The sequence below is a fragment of the Eutrigla gurnardus genome (assembly GCF_963514095.1).
Source record: "Eutrigla gurnardus genome assembly, chromosome: 7".
NCBI classification, from domain to species: domain Eukaryota; kingdom Metazoa; phylum Chordata; class Actinopteri; order Perciformes; family Triglidae; genus Eutrigla; species Eutrigla gurnardus.
In genome coordinates, this window is record NC_139921.1 from 16,311,545 (window position 1) to 16,324,256 (window position 12,712).

Here is a 12,712-nt window from a genome sequence, read left to right on the forward strand (position 1 = left end):
CCATGTTTTGTGTGTTTCAGAGGAGCTGAAGTGTGCCGGGGTGACGTGTCCCGCTCTGCAGGTGCCCTCCTGCCCCAAAGGTTCCGTCCTGACCAAGAGCTACACTCCCCCTGCTGGTTGCTGCCCCTCCATACCGCCACGGTGCACCTGCGACCTCCGTGCCTGCCACAAGCCCAAGTGCCCGAGCGGACAGCGCGCCGTGCCGCTCAGCGAGGCCAGCGGTCAGCCAGGAGACTGCTGCGACGTCTTCGAGTGCCAGAAAGGTGATTTGCACTGAACTGCACACGACACAATCTGTCTGGATTGGCCTCCCGCTGGGGGTAGCAATGGCACAGTCGGTGTGAGATTCATCGCCCTTTGAGGAAGCAATTATTTTCCTCGGAGCAAGGCTTTCCTCCCTGCTGACCAAATGTCCACAGATGAAAAGTAAAATTACTGATTGGATAATTACTGTTGGGCTGTTTATCAGGCCTGCCGATGCCTGCCAGGGTTAAGAGTGTGGTTCAAAGACATTTTTGCAGGGGTGTATCCACAAATATTTGTATCGCCTGGAGGGATATTCAATATAATGGGCTCTTTTAAGCGCGCTGCTGGTCTGAAGCACACCCTTGTACCATTTTCTCACCTGGTGAGAAGGAGACAGGAAATACAGAAGAGAGGCGAGAGAGAGCAGATGTGGAGCACATACAAAGAGACCTCAGCGCTCTCTGACGTGGCCCAGAGGCAGCCAGGAGATCCAGGAAGGCAGGGAGGGGACCTGTGGTATTGGTCTGTTTACACTGCGCTCCCAACAAATATTCGCTGTTTTACCAACAGAACAAATTCCCATTCTGGCCCCTCCAATTGCATAAATGAGTGCCGTGTCCCGGAATTAATGGACTTAACGAGCTCAGTGACCAGAAAAGTGCTTAGGCTACGAATTTGCTCAACAGAAGTGCAGTGTCAAAGAGTTCCTGTCTGGTCACACGTCCAAAGGGAAAAGGTTCAACAGTTCATTGATGGGAATGCTTTTTATGTGCTCCAGTCTGCCAGTGGGGAGGGTAATCGAGTCCGGCAGGCCGGCGGGGGCTGAATGGCAGCCGTGGGGGCCATGGGATCAGTGTTTTGATAACAAGTGTCTGCTGCTCTTTGGGCCTGGGGCTTGATGCCTTTTGTGCTGCCCCTATCGTCCGTTAGGCCTGCATGACTGAGCGCCGTGTCAGAAAGCTCCACAGACAGGGACATGGACAAGGACACACACACACACACACACACACACACACACTGGGGCCCCTAGTCACCATCCCAGTCCTGCATTGGCCCCCAAAGAACAGACTGCAATTACTGTATCTTATACAGTCTGTGTTGCTGTCAAATACCATACCTATCCTCTACCAGCCTTTAACCCCCCCATTGTCTCTGCATGTCAGGCTTGGACTGATTAACTTGTTTCCACTGCCCACTTGGCTGAGGGTTCCTATTTAGTCAGGGTCAGTGTGTGCAGTGACAATAAATCCCACCTGTGTGTTTTGGCCTCCGATAGACTCTTTCCACTGTTGGCTGGAGAACGGCTGTATATCTGGGTGGCAGACTAAACCTGGCAGCACCGTCCTGACCTGATGTCATCTGATGTTACAGATGATCCTGTTTGGGCCTGTTTAGCTGTTGCCTGCTGTTTATCAACACTCAGCTGGCACACAGTCTGCGTTACGGCCCCTGTAGTGAGGACTCAGTTCAGGACTGCACATGTCCTGTTGAGATTTATGCCTGCGTTGAGCAATAAGGCTGAGATCACCACATTAACGGTTCTCGGGAGGCTCAGCCTGAGTTTGGTAGAAACACAAATGCCCTCGGACACGGATAAGTGGCTGTTTTGATGACACAGTTAAACTCCGAATCATGCATTGTCATTCCATATTCTTTGCTGATCAAATGTATCACTGCAGAATTGCTATTAGTGAATCGCATCATTCTTCTTCTCTGAGAAAAGTGTCCCACTTTGGTTTGCTTCATCTGTAAAACCACGAGCAGCGGCTGTATGACGGTTCATTATGAGCGAGCTAGACGAGCTTAGGGGTCAATGATTTATGGCCCATCCATCTTCACGTCCAACCCTCACCTCAATTTAGAGAAGACTGAACACCACAAAGCATGACTGGAATTTAGACTCTGCGCCGCAAGTCGTTTTAGGGATTACCATTAACAAACACTGCGGAAATCACATGTGAGTATCCCCTCCATGTGACTTCCTGTTGCTTCTGTGAGCGTTAAAAAACGTTGCCGTGCCTTTTGATTTCGGCTAAAATGCTTTTTGCATTGTCTCTGCTTGGGCTTGCTGCACGCAAAACAGGATGGCAGGAATAATAAGAGAGAGAGAGAGAGAGGGGAAAAGGCAGAAAGCATTGAACAGTCAGGAGGAGAATAAAAGATCAACAAATCGCCGCTCTACTTTCAACCTGGCTGGCCCACCTGCTTTGTATTAGAGTGGTGCTGGTCGTCGGGAGGCATGGGGTCATTGGCGCAGACGATAAGTCTGTGCTCAAAGGTATGGCCCGCAGATGCCGCCGTAACCTTCCCCTCTGGTTTATAATAAACCGCTGGCCCCACATCTGCCTGCATCTGTGCAATGCATCTACTTGTCTAACTAGTAGAGCTACTCCTGTACGAGCCTGGAGACTTTCTTACGTAACCCACATTGCCTCACTCCCCTAATGTTGGATTGGGTTTGATGAAACGCTGCTGTGTGGTTTGTTCAGCTCTTAGAAGGTTGAGTCACTCAAACCTTTGTGGTACATTTGAATTTGTAATCCAGTATTACCGTGTCATGCTGTAATCTTCCTGCTCCTTTGGCTGCAAAACTACTACCATTTGTTTTGAATAATCGATCATATTAGTTTCGTTTCACGGAAATTACAACTTGGGATGTTATTACAGCATACAGATGTTCCTGCCAGGGCTCAACACCTTTTTGGTTGCCGAAACTGAAAATATGGGTATTTCTAGTCACCTTATGTTTTGAGTGATTAAGAAACAATGCAGTTATATCAGCTTTAAATGAGGCGTACAGTTCATGTGTAGGGCTGGAAATCGGAAAAGGTACTGACTGCAACAAATGATTTTGAAATGTTTTGCTGTTTGCTGTCCCTTTTTTTAAACGTTAAAAAGGCAAAGAATTGATTGCCGATTTCTCAAAACGGTTGCCTGGCAACTCTTACTGTTGAGCCATGCTTGCACAGATTCACGCATTTTAAGGGCCAAGTGTGCAAATGAATGAGCCGGTCAAGGTTTTCCCGTACGTATTCTGGTCTTTACTGGGCCTGTTTGGACAAAAGACCAGACCGTGGTTTTTCCAAAAGTGCTGTAACTCAGTTCATTTGATTTCATAGCAGAGCGATCACGGCAAAAAGAGTTTCTAAGTGCTTGGATGCTTTTGGGAAATGCAGGGCCAGAGCGTTGATTCATTCCACCTGCCACCAGCAGACTGAGCCCAGATTCTGCCAAAGCCTCAGACCTACTACTGTTTTCTTTTACTCGCCACTACAGGACTTTGACACCTTTTCAAGACTTGAAAGATCCCTGTGACATTCCTCCTCAAAGAATTGGCTTCATTGTCTGATAAATGGCGTTCCAGCCCACAGGCTTAACCTCAACCTCATCAGTGTTCCTCTGGAACCACTTGGTTCAGACAAACATTTCCATCAATAGCAGAAAATGAATGGATCTTTACAGTCTGCATTTCTGGTTAAAAACTGCACTTTTCTGTCATAAAGTCGTAATGACAAAACCCTCATGTTGGACGCCTGACAAAGCACAGCGCCCTCTTCGTCAACCACAGTCTGTTAAGCATGACCATCCCCACATTTGAGGTTGTCAGCAGCTGTCTGATTCCTCTTCCTTGTGCTTCTCCTCAGTCTCTCCCAAGTGCGTCCACAATGGGAAGGAGTTTTCCGAGGGAGAGGTGTACCGCATGGACCCCTGCTGGCTGTGTCAGTGCCGGGGAGGCATCTCCTTCTGCTCCAAGGCAGAGTGCGCTGAGCTGGACTGTGAAAACTTCTATATTCCCGAGGGCGAGTGTTGCCCTGTCTGCATAGGTACACATTTACGTTATTTTTGCTAAGATGTGCCAACTTAATTCCTCATTTTGCCAGATGCTACGCTGTTCTGATTTACACTTTTGAGGGTTAAGTGAAGGATGATGAGGCCAGCTGGCAGAGTGGAAAGTTGGCACAGGAGAGGTATAGGTGAATCAAAATGCTACTAACCTACTTTGTACTACATACTCAATCATTAAGTACAGCATACGGCCTATTAAATGAATGATTAAGTATGATATTACCAACAGATTTTTTTGCTCAAACGACAGCCAGGACAGTTTTAAGGCACCCCACCAGTAGCTCTGTCATATCCCTGAAAACCAAATCCAAAACAGGCATTATTTGGATAAACTGAACACATATTGGGAATCTAAATGGTTACTCTCTCTCATGAAAACCTACTAAGCCCACATCTCATTCTCAGAAATTCAGGCTAATGTAGTATTAAGCTGGTCATTACTTGCGTAAACAAAATCCACATGCTTAGTATAACAGTATGTTATTATGCAAACAGAGCCCATGCCCAACACTTACCTCCAGTGACCCTACCTTAATGGCTTCCTCATATAACCACAGTTGTTCACATACCTGGCAGACAAGATGCTTACTAAAGAGCCAACCAGGGATATTTATTTCTAATAGGGAGACTAAAGAACATAAAAACCCTCTTTCAGAGTGGAGGCTTGGCTTTGTAATATCTGGTTCTGGCCTAATGGGGGGTGACCCAATCCCAAAACACATGTGTTCAAAGCCAGGTAGGGAGCTCTGATATGTGCACTTGTTAAAAAAACATGGAGCTGCAGCGCATATGGCAACCACATTACAGTCTGCCAGAAGCCATTGGTTGGAGGTGGTAGCCAGTTATAGCCTCTGCCTGCTTGGCTACAGTTGATTGGGCGCGTGAGAGCGAAGGGGAGAAAACTAAAAGCAAGACTACAGAGTTGATCATGTTCGTCAGTGTTAGAGGAGAATTTATATGGTTGGAATGCTTTCATGTTTCACTGCCCCTACTAACTGCATGGCCCTCCGAGGAGAACATAGCCTGTAATGCATCTGGATTTAGCAACGTATTTAAGGCTACCTGAATGTGATTACACTTAAACAACGTGCTCATCAATATTTCTTACAGTGGATCTTACTACAACTTACTATTGCAATCTTGACCAGTAGACAAAAAAAGTCATGATGCATACCACTCTTTTTTTTTAAACCCCCAGCATGATGGAAGAGAAATGCTGAAATCCTGAAGCGACCCTTTAAAAGTGTATTTTTAATGGTCATGGTAGAGCAATAGACAACAAAATAGATCCTGTCCATGTTAATCACAGCCAGATGGACGAAACCTCAGCAGTCACCTCAGCTGGGATCAGACAGGGCAAATGGGACCCCCCATGCCCAACACACAGCACCCTTTCTCTCTCTGACACACACTCAGAACACACAAACACAACGAAATATGAACACACGGGGGGAAAACATGCTGAGACCTGCTTCTAACCTGCCCCTGTTACCAATAAACAGCGTAACAAAAACAATTAAAACTGCTTACGTTAAATGAAAAAAGGCTTCCAGAGGTGGGCTCAGCCGTCATACGCCAGATCAAGCTGAGCTGAATGGCTTCACAAATTGGCTTCTAAACATTCTCATAATGTAAGGTTCCTACTTAAAGGAGGAATATAGAACATTCAGAGCAAAAACGGTTCTCTCTGTAAAGATAAAGTGTAATAATGTCTGCATGAGCAGAGAGTGAAGTTTCTCTCCCTCTGTGTGTGTTGTGAATCAAGCTTCTCCTTGCTATGTTCACATAGCCGGGCAAGCTATGCATACTTTTAGTGCATACTCGTGCATGTCCGTGCATGTGAGCGTGGCCCACTGACTAGCTTGTGGTTGCTGGTCTGCACTGCTCTCATATGTCGGTTAGAGCTGATGACGGCGTACCAACCGACACGCTGTGGTTGCCCCTCAGGTAAACACTGTAAGCTCTGTCAGCACCTTCGCTGTTGTTAGTTAGTACTGGTAGCTACGAGCCGCTGGCCGTGTTGATCGAGCTGCTCCCGATCTCATAAGATGCACCTTTTAGGCTAAAGGTTACACATCTGTTCGGATCAATTTTGTTTTTAAACGCCAAGCACTTGCTTTGCTTTGGATTTAAATGTATCAAATGCTGACTTAGCCTTTGACCTTAGGGGTCACAGCTGCAAGTCACATGGACGAGTTCAAGCTTTCGGCCAAAAGGTGAGCGGACACTGTGGGGGCCAGCACTTATGAATGTCATCACCCTTGCTGTTTTTCCAATGATGAAATCTCTCTCAGGACGGCTTGGCCAATATCCTCAAACATGTCTGTCTCATTTCAACGTCGGTCCCCATGTATGTTTGTCGCAGAGAGTGGGGCCTTTCCCCTTTTACATGTCATCAACTCAACAGCTCTTGGTGACAAGCCAGTTTCCACGTCTTGTTCGCTCCCTCGTGGAGTATCCTGCTTCCTTCAGCCCTGCTCTCACTGGGTCTCCTGTTAATGAAATAACAGTAGAGGATGTTGCGTACGGCACACTGAACTGTAGCTGTGGAGTTACATTCAAGTCATAGTAGCCAAAACAATCTTCGCTGAGGATCAGATCAGACATCCGCCTCTTCTATCACTTTGTTCTCTTAACCCACAACGTGTCTTTCTTTCCTCCCAGATGTGGAGTTACTGTCGATGGACAGCACCAAGGCCAGCTGCTGGGTCAACAATAAGCTGCGGACCCACGAGGAGCAGTGGAAAGAGGACGACTGCACCTTCTGCCAGTGTGTTGATGGAGAGCCCCACTGCACGGCCATGGCCTGCAAACAGAGCTGCCAGTACCCTGTCAAGATCCCCGGGGAGTGCTGTCCCTTCTGCGAAGGTATGGAGTTGTGTTTTTTTTATTCCTGGTATCTAACGTAGAGCTCATATCGATACACATTAGCCCACATACCACATGTCGGAGGCTCCTGTGGCCCCGCAGCTTTGCTACAGAGGCCGTGTCGGCATGGGCTCATTAAAGGGGAGGCCACGGAGCATTCTTCAAGCTGCAGGGTTCTTTGTGTTCCTTTATTACCCTTGCCCGCAGAAATGAGACCCACCTGTGTGCGCGAGGCCGTGCCATGCTTTTAACGCAGTAGGCTGCATAATTGAAGTGGATCCCTTTTTTTTTTTTTTTTTTTGTGAGAGCGTAATTAGTTACAGCTCGTTGGGCTGCTCCTCCCACTGAACGTGGCAAGAGATGACGGGAATCGCTGCGGCGCCATGTATGTGTGTCCGAAACGCTTAGCGTGGCTTCACAATAATGCCGGCCTCGCTTCAAGGGGGTCCACGCTGTGAAACTTCAATCCAGGGCGACAGGATCGTCTTCACTGGGAGTTCTTGGGCTAAAACACGATCTTTAGACACGTTTGGGTTATTAATGGGAGACAGTTCCACACAATACGACGGAGAGGTAAAACCCCCCTCACTGTGCGACCCACCCTGGTGTAATTGCTCTACATTTATCTGTAATTACTGTTTTCTCCAAAATAAGAGCGGTGTAAATAGGTAGCTATTATAGTTGGCACAAAAAAGCATCAATGAGGTATAACACCTGAGGGGATCCCAGCACACATATATAAAAAAAAAAACAGAAAGAAAGATTATAAAGAAAACACAGTTTGTTCTTTGTTGTATACTGCTCTCTTGCAAAGTTATTACCCTCCATCATCTCTTTTGCCCTCTAGAGCCTTCTTACGAAACAGTTAGCCCCCTGCTATGCCCTCCCCTGGAAAACTGCTCCCTGTCAGGGAACGACTGCCCCTACGGCTTCCAGCAAGACAAAAATGGATGTCTGCTCTGCCAGTGTCTCAACAGTAAGTTCACTGTCCTCTGACCCTTGAACTAAGAAGGTTCAGGTTTCAGGGACTGACTTCAAGCATTGACATGATAGATTCCTCCTGACATGCTGCTTCTTGCATTATAATGATGGACACACATTGGTTTGTTTGCTCATGCTGATATCAAAACAATTTGCCAAACCACTTGGTTTTTACAGCAACAAAGACATATTCTATGTCAGCTTATTTGTATCTGTGGCTCCAGTCTGTGTATGGTTCTCTGTCACGAGGACGTTCCCGTGAGCGGCCCCACAGCGACTCATGCCTTTCGCCTTTGATGGATGGTTGTGCCCATGATCACATGACCTCTCCCTCAACTCTTTCAGATGACTCCTGCCCTGACCTCGGGAAATACTGCTCCCTCCAGTGCCCGATGGGGTACAAGAGAGATGACTTTGACTGTGAGGTGTGCGAGTGCAGCATCCCCGTGCCCAAGTGTCGACCTTTGACCTGCACTAAGACCTGCCCCTATGGATATGTGTAAGTAAACCCAGTGGCCCTGTGGTTTTCTTGTCTCTCAAGTCCAGCCACACTCATTTGTCAACCATGTTTTCAGCCTCTTTAAAGGCATCGGCGGTGTACTCAAGTAAAAGTGCTGGTACTTCAAAGACTTTTTACCCAAGTCAGAATACTGGGGGGGTTACTACTCACACGACACGACTATTAAATAATATATTAAGGCTACAAAAAAGATTGCATTAAATATTAAAGTATACACAAGTGGAACAACAAGACCACTTATGTCCACTGACATTTACTGAATATCAGTTATAATATTCATCTGCCTTCCTCTGGGTCGCCTCACAAGAAAAGAGAAGAAACTCTCAACTAAATTAGACCAGCTATAGACACAACAGAGCCTAAAACTTCTTTTAGTATCAACAGTAGAGTAACACATCACCAAAGCAGGGATCGTGGACATGTATAAACAATATCAACTCCAAAGCAGCTGCAGCCACTAACTCACATATTACAGCAGAGGAGAGAGGTTTTTTAAGCCTTTTTCTATGGTTTTTACACACCACATGCACATACAACTTGTCAACGTTGCTAGGCAACAGAGAGTTCAGCAGTGTGTCGTTGTACTCACCTGTCTGACGTCCTCCACTCGTTCACTCATAATATAACGAGTCCACTCGGCCTCCTCAGCCTTAGTTTTCATACATCAACATATTTTATTGTCATCTATACAGTTGGATGAGAAGTTCTATACTTCAGTTTTATAGAGGGATGCTCGTTGCCTGTCTGGTCCTGATCAAAAGGAAGTAGAGCAGGCTATTGCAACAGTAGTTTGGCATGCAAGATCAAAAGGCCTACCTTGGTGGCCGATCCCAGGTCTCTAAATCTCTGTTTGTGCATGTTTGTGATTCACTGTGAGGTCCTCACCAGCCCTTCAGCCTCCCGCAACTCCTCTCCTCCTAATCCCATTTAACCCAATCAAACATCTGGAAGTGCTCTCTACCGGGACTAGCTGGGTCCCCAGGCGCAATAAATCATCGTGCCTTCTTAGAAAACACAGATCGAAAACACATCAGGACAAAAGCAGTCTTTATGAGACATATACAGTTGAGATTCTTTCGCGTATCTCCACCGCGCTCTGCGGAGCCAAGGCTTGAAGATGGGCCCGATATGTCTGCGTGGGATGGAGGAGAGAGGATAGGAGAGAGGATGAGGGGGGACCCTGTGGGTAAAAGAAGAGCAGGAAGTCCTGGCTTTATCCTTCATAAGCAGCTGTTAAGGTCTAGCCTCAGAAGTCTGAAATCCTCTGAGAGCTTGCCAGCCTTACAATGCAGATCTGTCTTCTCACACAGGACCTCTGCATGCAGCCACCACAAAGACACAAGGCACAAAGGATCTCTGTGTTTATACTGCTTGGATTCACGACATCCTGTGTGTACTGTAATGTACATATCGCAAACCAAAGTCATAAAACAGGATGACTGTAAACCGTATACACTTATGAGTAACCACGTTGTCAACACTCCTCTCCGGCCCAGACGGAGGACATTCTCAGGGCCGTTATTACGACTCAAGTCGTGTTTTCCCTCCTTCATAGCTCAAAATCATCACTGTGACCTCACGGGTCATGAATGGCATTCTTCTGGCCATCACAGTCTCTGCACACTGGAAATTGTGCAGAGCCAGCAGTCCCAGGGCCCCGGGGCCCCCAGTGCCTCCCCAAGCCCCCTCTATCCCCCTGGAGCCCAGAGCGCTGCTTGGCATTCCACACATCATCTTTAAACAAAGCCTTGCTCTAAGGTCGCAGCACTCTCTGTCTCTGTATTTGTACAGTGGGGCGCTGGCCAAGCCCTCACAGTGTTGTTTCAATAGCCGTTATTGCTGTTTCAGCATAGATAGGGCCCTCTGTGTGCTGAGCCTGAGATGCTCGTCCTCCCTGTGGGACACAGCACTGAGTTCGAGGGCACCTTTCATTTATGCTGCCCCGGCAGATTACGATTAATAGAGTCATTAGCCTGGGCCAACGAAGCCACTGCTTCATCAAATCATCACTTACCTTTAGGGAGTGGTGCTAAGGAGGGAGGCTATCTGGGTGAGAGAGGCCTAATGAGACAGGGAGGCATAGAAGGAGAGAAGTTTATATGCAGGTCATTCTTTCATCTGGGGCTTTTTAACAATTTATCAACCTGCAGCTCATCCATGTTTTATGAAGGAAGATAATTGGACTCAAATGGCCCGTTTCTACCCTCTGTGCTTCTTACGGCTCCTATCTGAGGATATCCCACATTGCTTTGCTCTCACAAAGTTTTGTATCTGGTCAGTTTAGGTAAGTTGTTACTTAATGTATAAATCAGCCAACAGCTTATACCTGACCACCATAGGTCCCTCTATCTCTCTCTCTCTTCCTTTCCCCAATCAACATGCCCACATCAGCTCGTATCTGACCGCAGCTCTTTAGGGCTCTTATATGTCCGCCAAAAGCTTTTGGAGCAATAAGGATGGCAACAGAGCAGCGATTGAAAGCATGTGAATCAGCTTTAGATTGCTTCTTCCAAGAGTCCCTGGGTTGGTATGATGTGCAAACCACAGGGATGTCACGTGTCAGCCTTTTATTAGGTCTTCTTCAAAGGCAGCTAATATAGAGAGGGGAAAGCAGCTCCAGATGTTGATTATACCAGACCTGAGCATCTGGGTTTCACTCAATCGCAACACCACGTTGCTCCACAGGCCCCTGCTCATCTTGGAGCTATCCTCGATGTGGAAGCCATTTTTTTTTTTTTTCAGCCTTCTCACTTCCTCACAAGCTCTTCAAATAATTCAGTACTTTTCTGTGTGTGCTTCATTACGTTCATGTTTTGTCGCCCTGCAGGAGGAACAAGCACGGCTGTGAGATGTGTCGCTGTGTCAAGTGTCCTCCCTTCACCTGTGACAAGCACTGCAGCGACGGCTACCGACAGAACAGGAAGGGCTGCTCCGTCTGCATGTGTAAAGGTAAGTGACAATATTTCTGACACCTCAATGGTGGGGGATGATGTCAGAGGATGAAGGATTTTGACCTTCCCTTTACCACCAGTCTCAGGCTAAAGGTCACCCAAACATAACACATCTCAATATCTAATTACCCCTATCCTGATATGATATGTCAATATATTACCCCTACATTAACTTGATGATAGCAAAATCTTACGTTATAAAACAAGAAGTAGCTCCTGATACATAACTACAGCTCAACTTCTTGACTGTGGCAGTGTTAGAGGTGAGAGGGTGGGAGGTGTGTGCAACTCCAATTTGATTTTAAAGCAATTTTTATCTGATGTGTTTATTTTTGCCAGTTTAGCTGCATTATAAATAGTTCAGCTTCAAATATACTTGTGGTTTTCCTCCACAAATAGAGGCACGCCACGCAGACTCGTACCTATAAACTGCTGTTTACCTGATTCTCTTGTATCAGTCTCTCTGTGGACTCTTTAAATATTGAGGGACAGGAAACTTTTGTGTGTGTTTTTAAAGATTCAAATAAGAGAAGAGAAACATCTGCCTGAACTCTGCAACAGTACAGTGTTTGTTCTAGTGGATCCCTACAAACTTTGAGAGTCATGCAGAGTTTAACACGTGCTGTTGCCAGTTACTGGGCCCTTCAAAGCGTCCATGTGTCTCTACAACATTTGAGTTTTTTAGTCAGTTGACCAAAAGTGTGGGAAATTTCTTAAGCTTCGTTTGTGGCTGGATTAAACATTGATTAATGGGACATAAATATGTAATAACGGGAGATCAAATATTCTCACTGCTCTCACTTTACTCTCTAATAAAGTTGGACCCTAAGACTAAGTAATACTGCCCCATTTTACTGTAAATCATAAATGTACTTAATGAAATATCCACAGTGGATTTAAAGGCTCTCTTAGCAAAGCAGGCTTTATTGCTTTTTGAAGTTTTGCACAGCTATTCCACAAGTCCTCAGCCGCCCCAGTAAGTCTGAGCCTTTCCGTGTTTGTGTCTCCAGAAAGTGGCCATGTCCCAAGCACCACTGCCCCCGCCCCGATGCCCAGCTACTGCCTCACTTCCAACGGGCACCGGTACGAGGAAGGAGACGGTTGGCACGACGGTTGCCGGGACTGCTACTGCCACTCCGGGCGGGAGATGTGTGTGCTCATATCCTGCCCCGTGCCCAGCTGTTCTCAGCCAGTTGTGAGGCCTGACCAGTGTTGTCCTACATGCGAGGGTACGTCTCTGCGAGTCTTTTATTTTTGACCTTATTTTATTGTGCCAGCTTGAACCCCGTACATTCTGAAA

At 46.7% G+C, this 12,712-nt stretch overlaps 1 protein-coding gene across 1 annotated transcript in view; it reads left to right on the forward strand.

Annotated features, from left to right (window-relative positions):
• The window catches only part of LOC311016318 (cysteine-rich motor neuron 1 protein), a 29,734-nt gene that overhangs the window by 11,234 nt on the left and 5,788 nt on the right, over window positions 1-12,712 (forward strand). Inside the window, exons 4-10 of the mRNA XM_084013942.1 lie at window positions 21-263; window positions 3,891-4,070; window positions 6,757-6,960; window positions 7,808-7,936; window positions 8,287-8,440; window positions 11,289-11,410; window positions 12,423-12,641. Coding sequence (XP_083870068.1) covers window positions 21-263; window positions 3,891-4,070; window positions 6,757-6,960; window positions 7,808-7,936; window positions 8,287-8,440; window positions 11,289-11,410; window positions 12,423-12,641 — 1,251 coding nt within the window. The remainder of the gene's footprint in view (window positions 1-20; window positions 264-3,890; window positions 4,071-6,756; window positions 6,961-7,807; window positions 7,937-8,286; window positions 8,441-11,288; window positions 11,411-12,422; window positions 12,642-12,712) is intronic.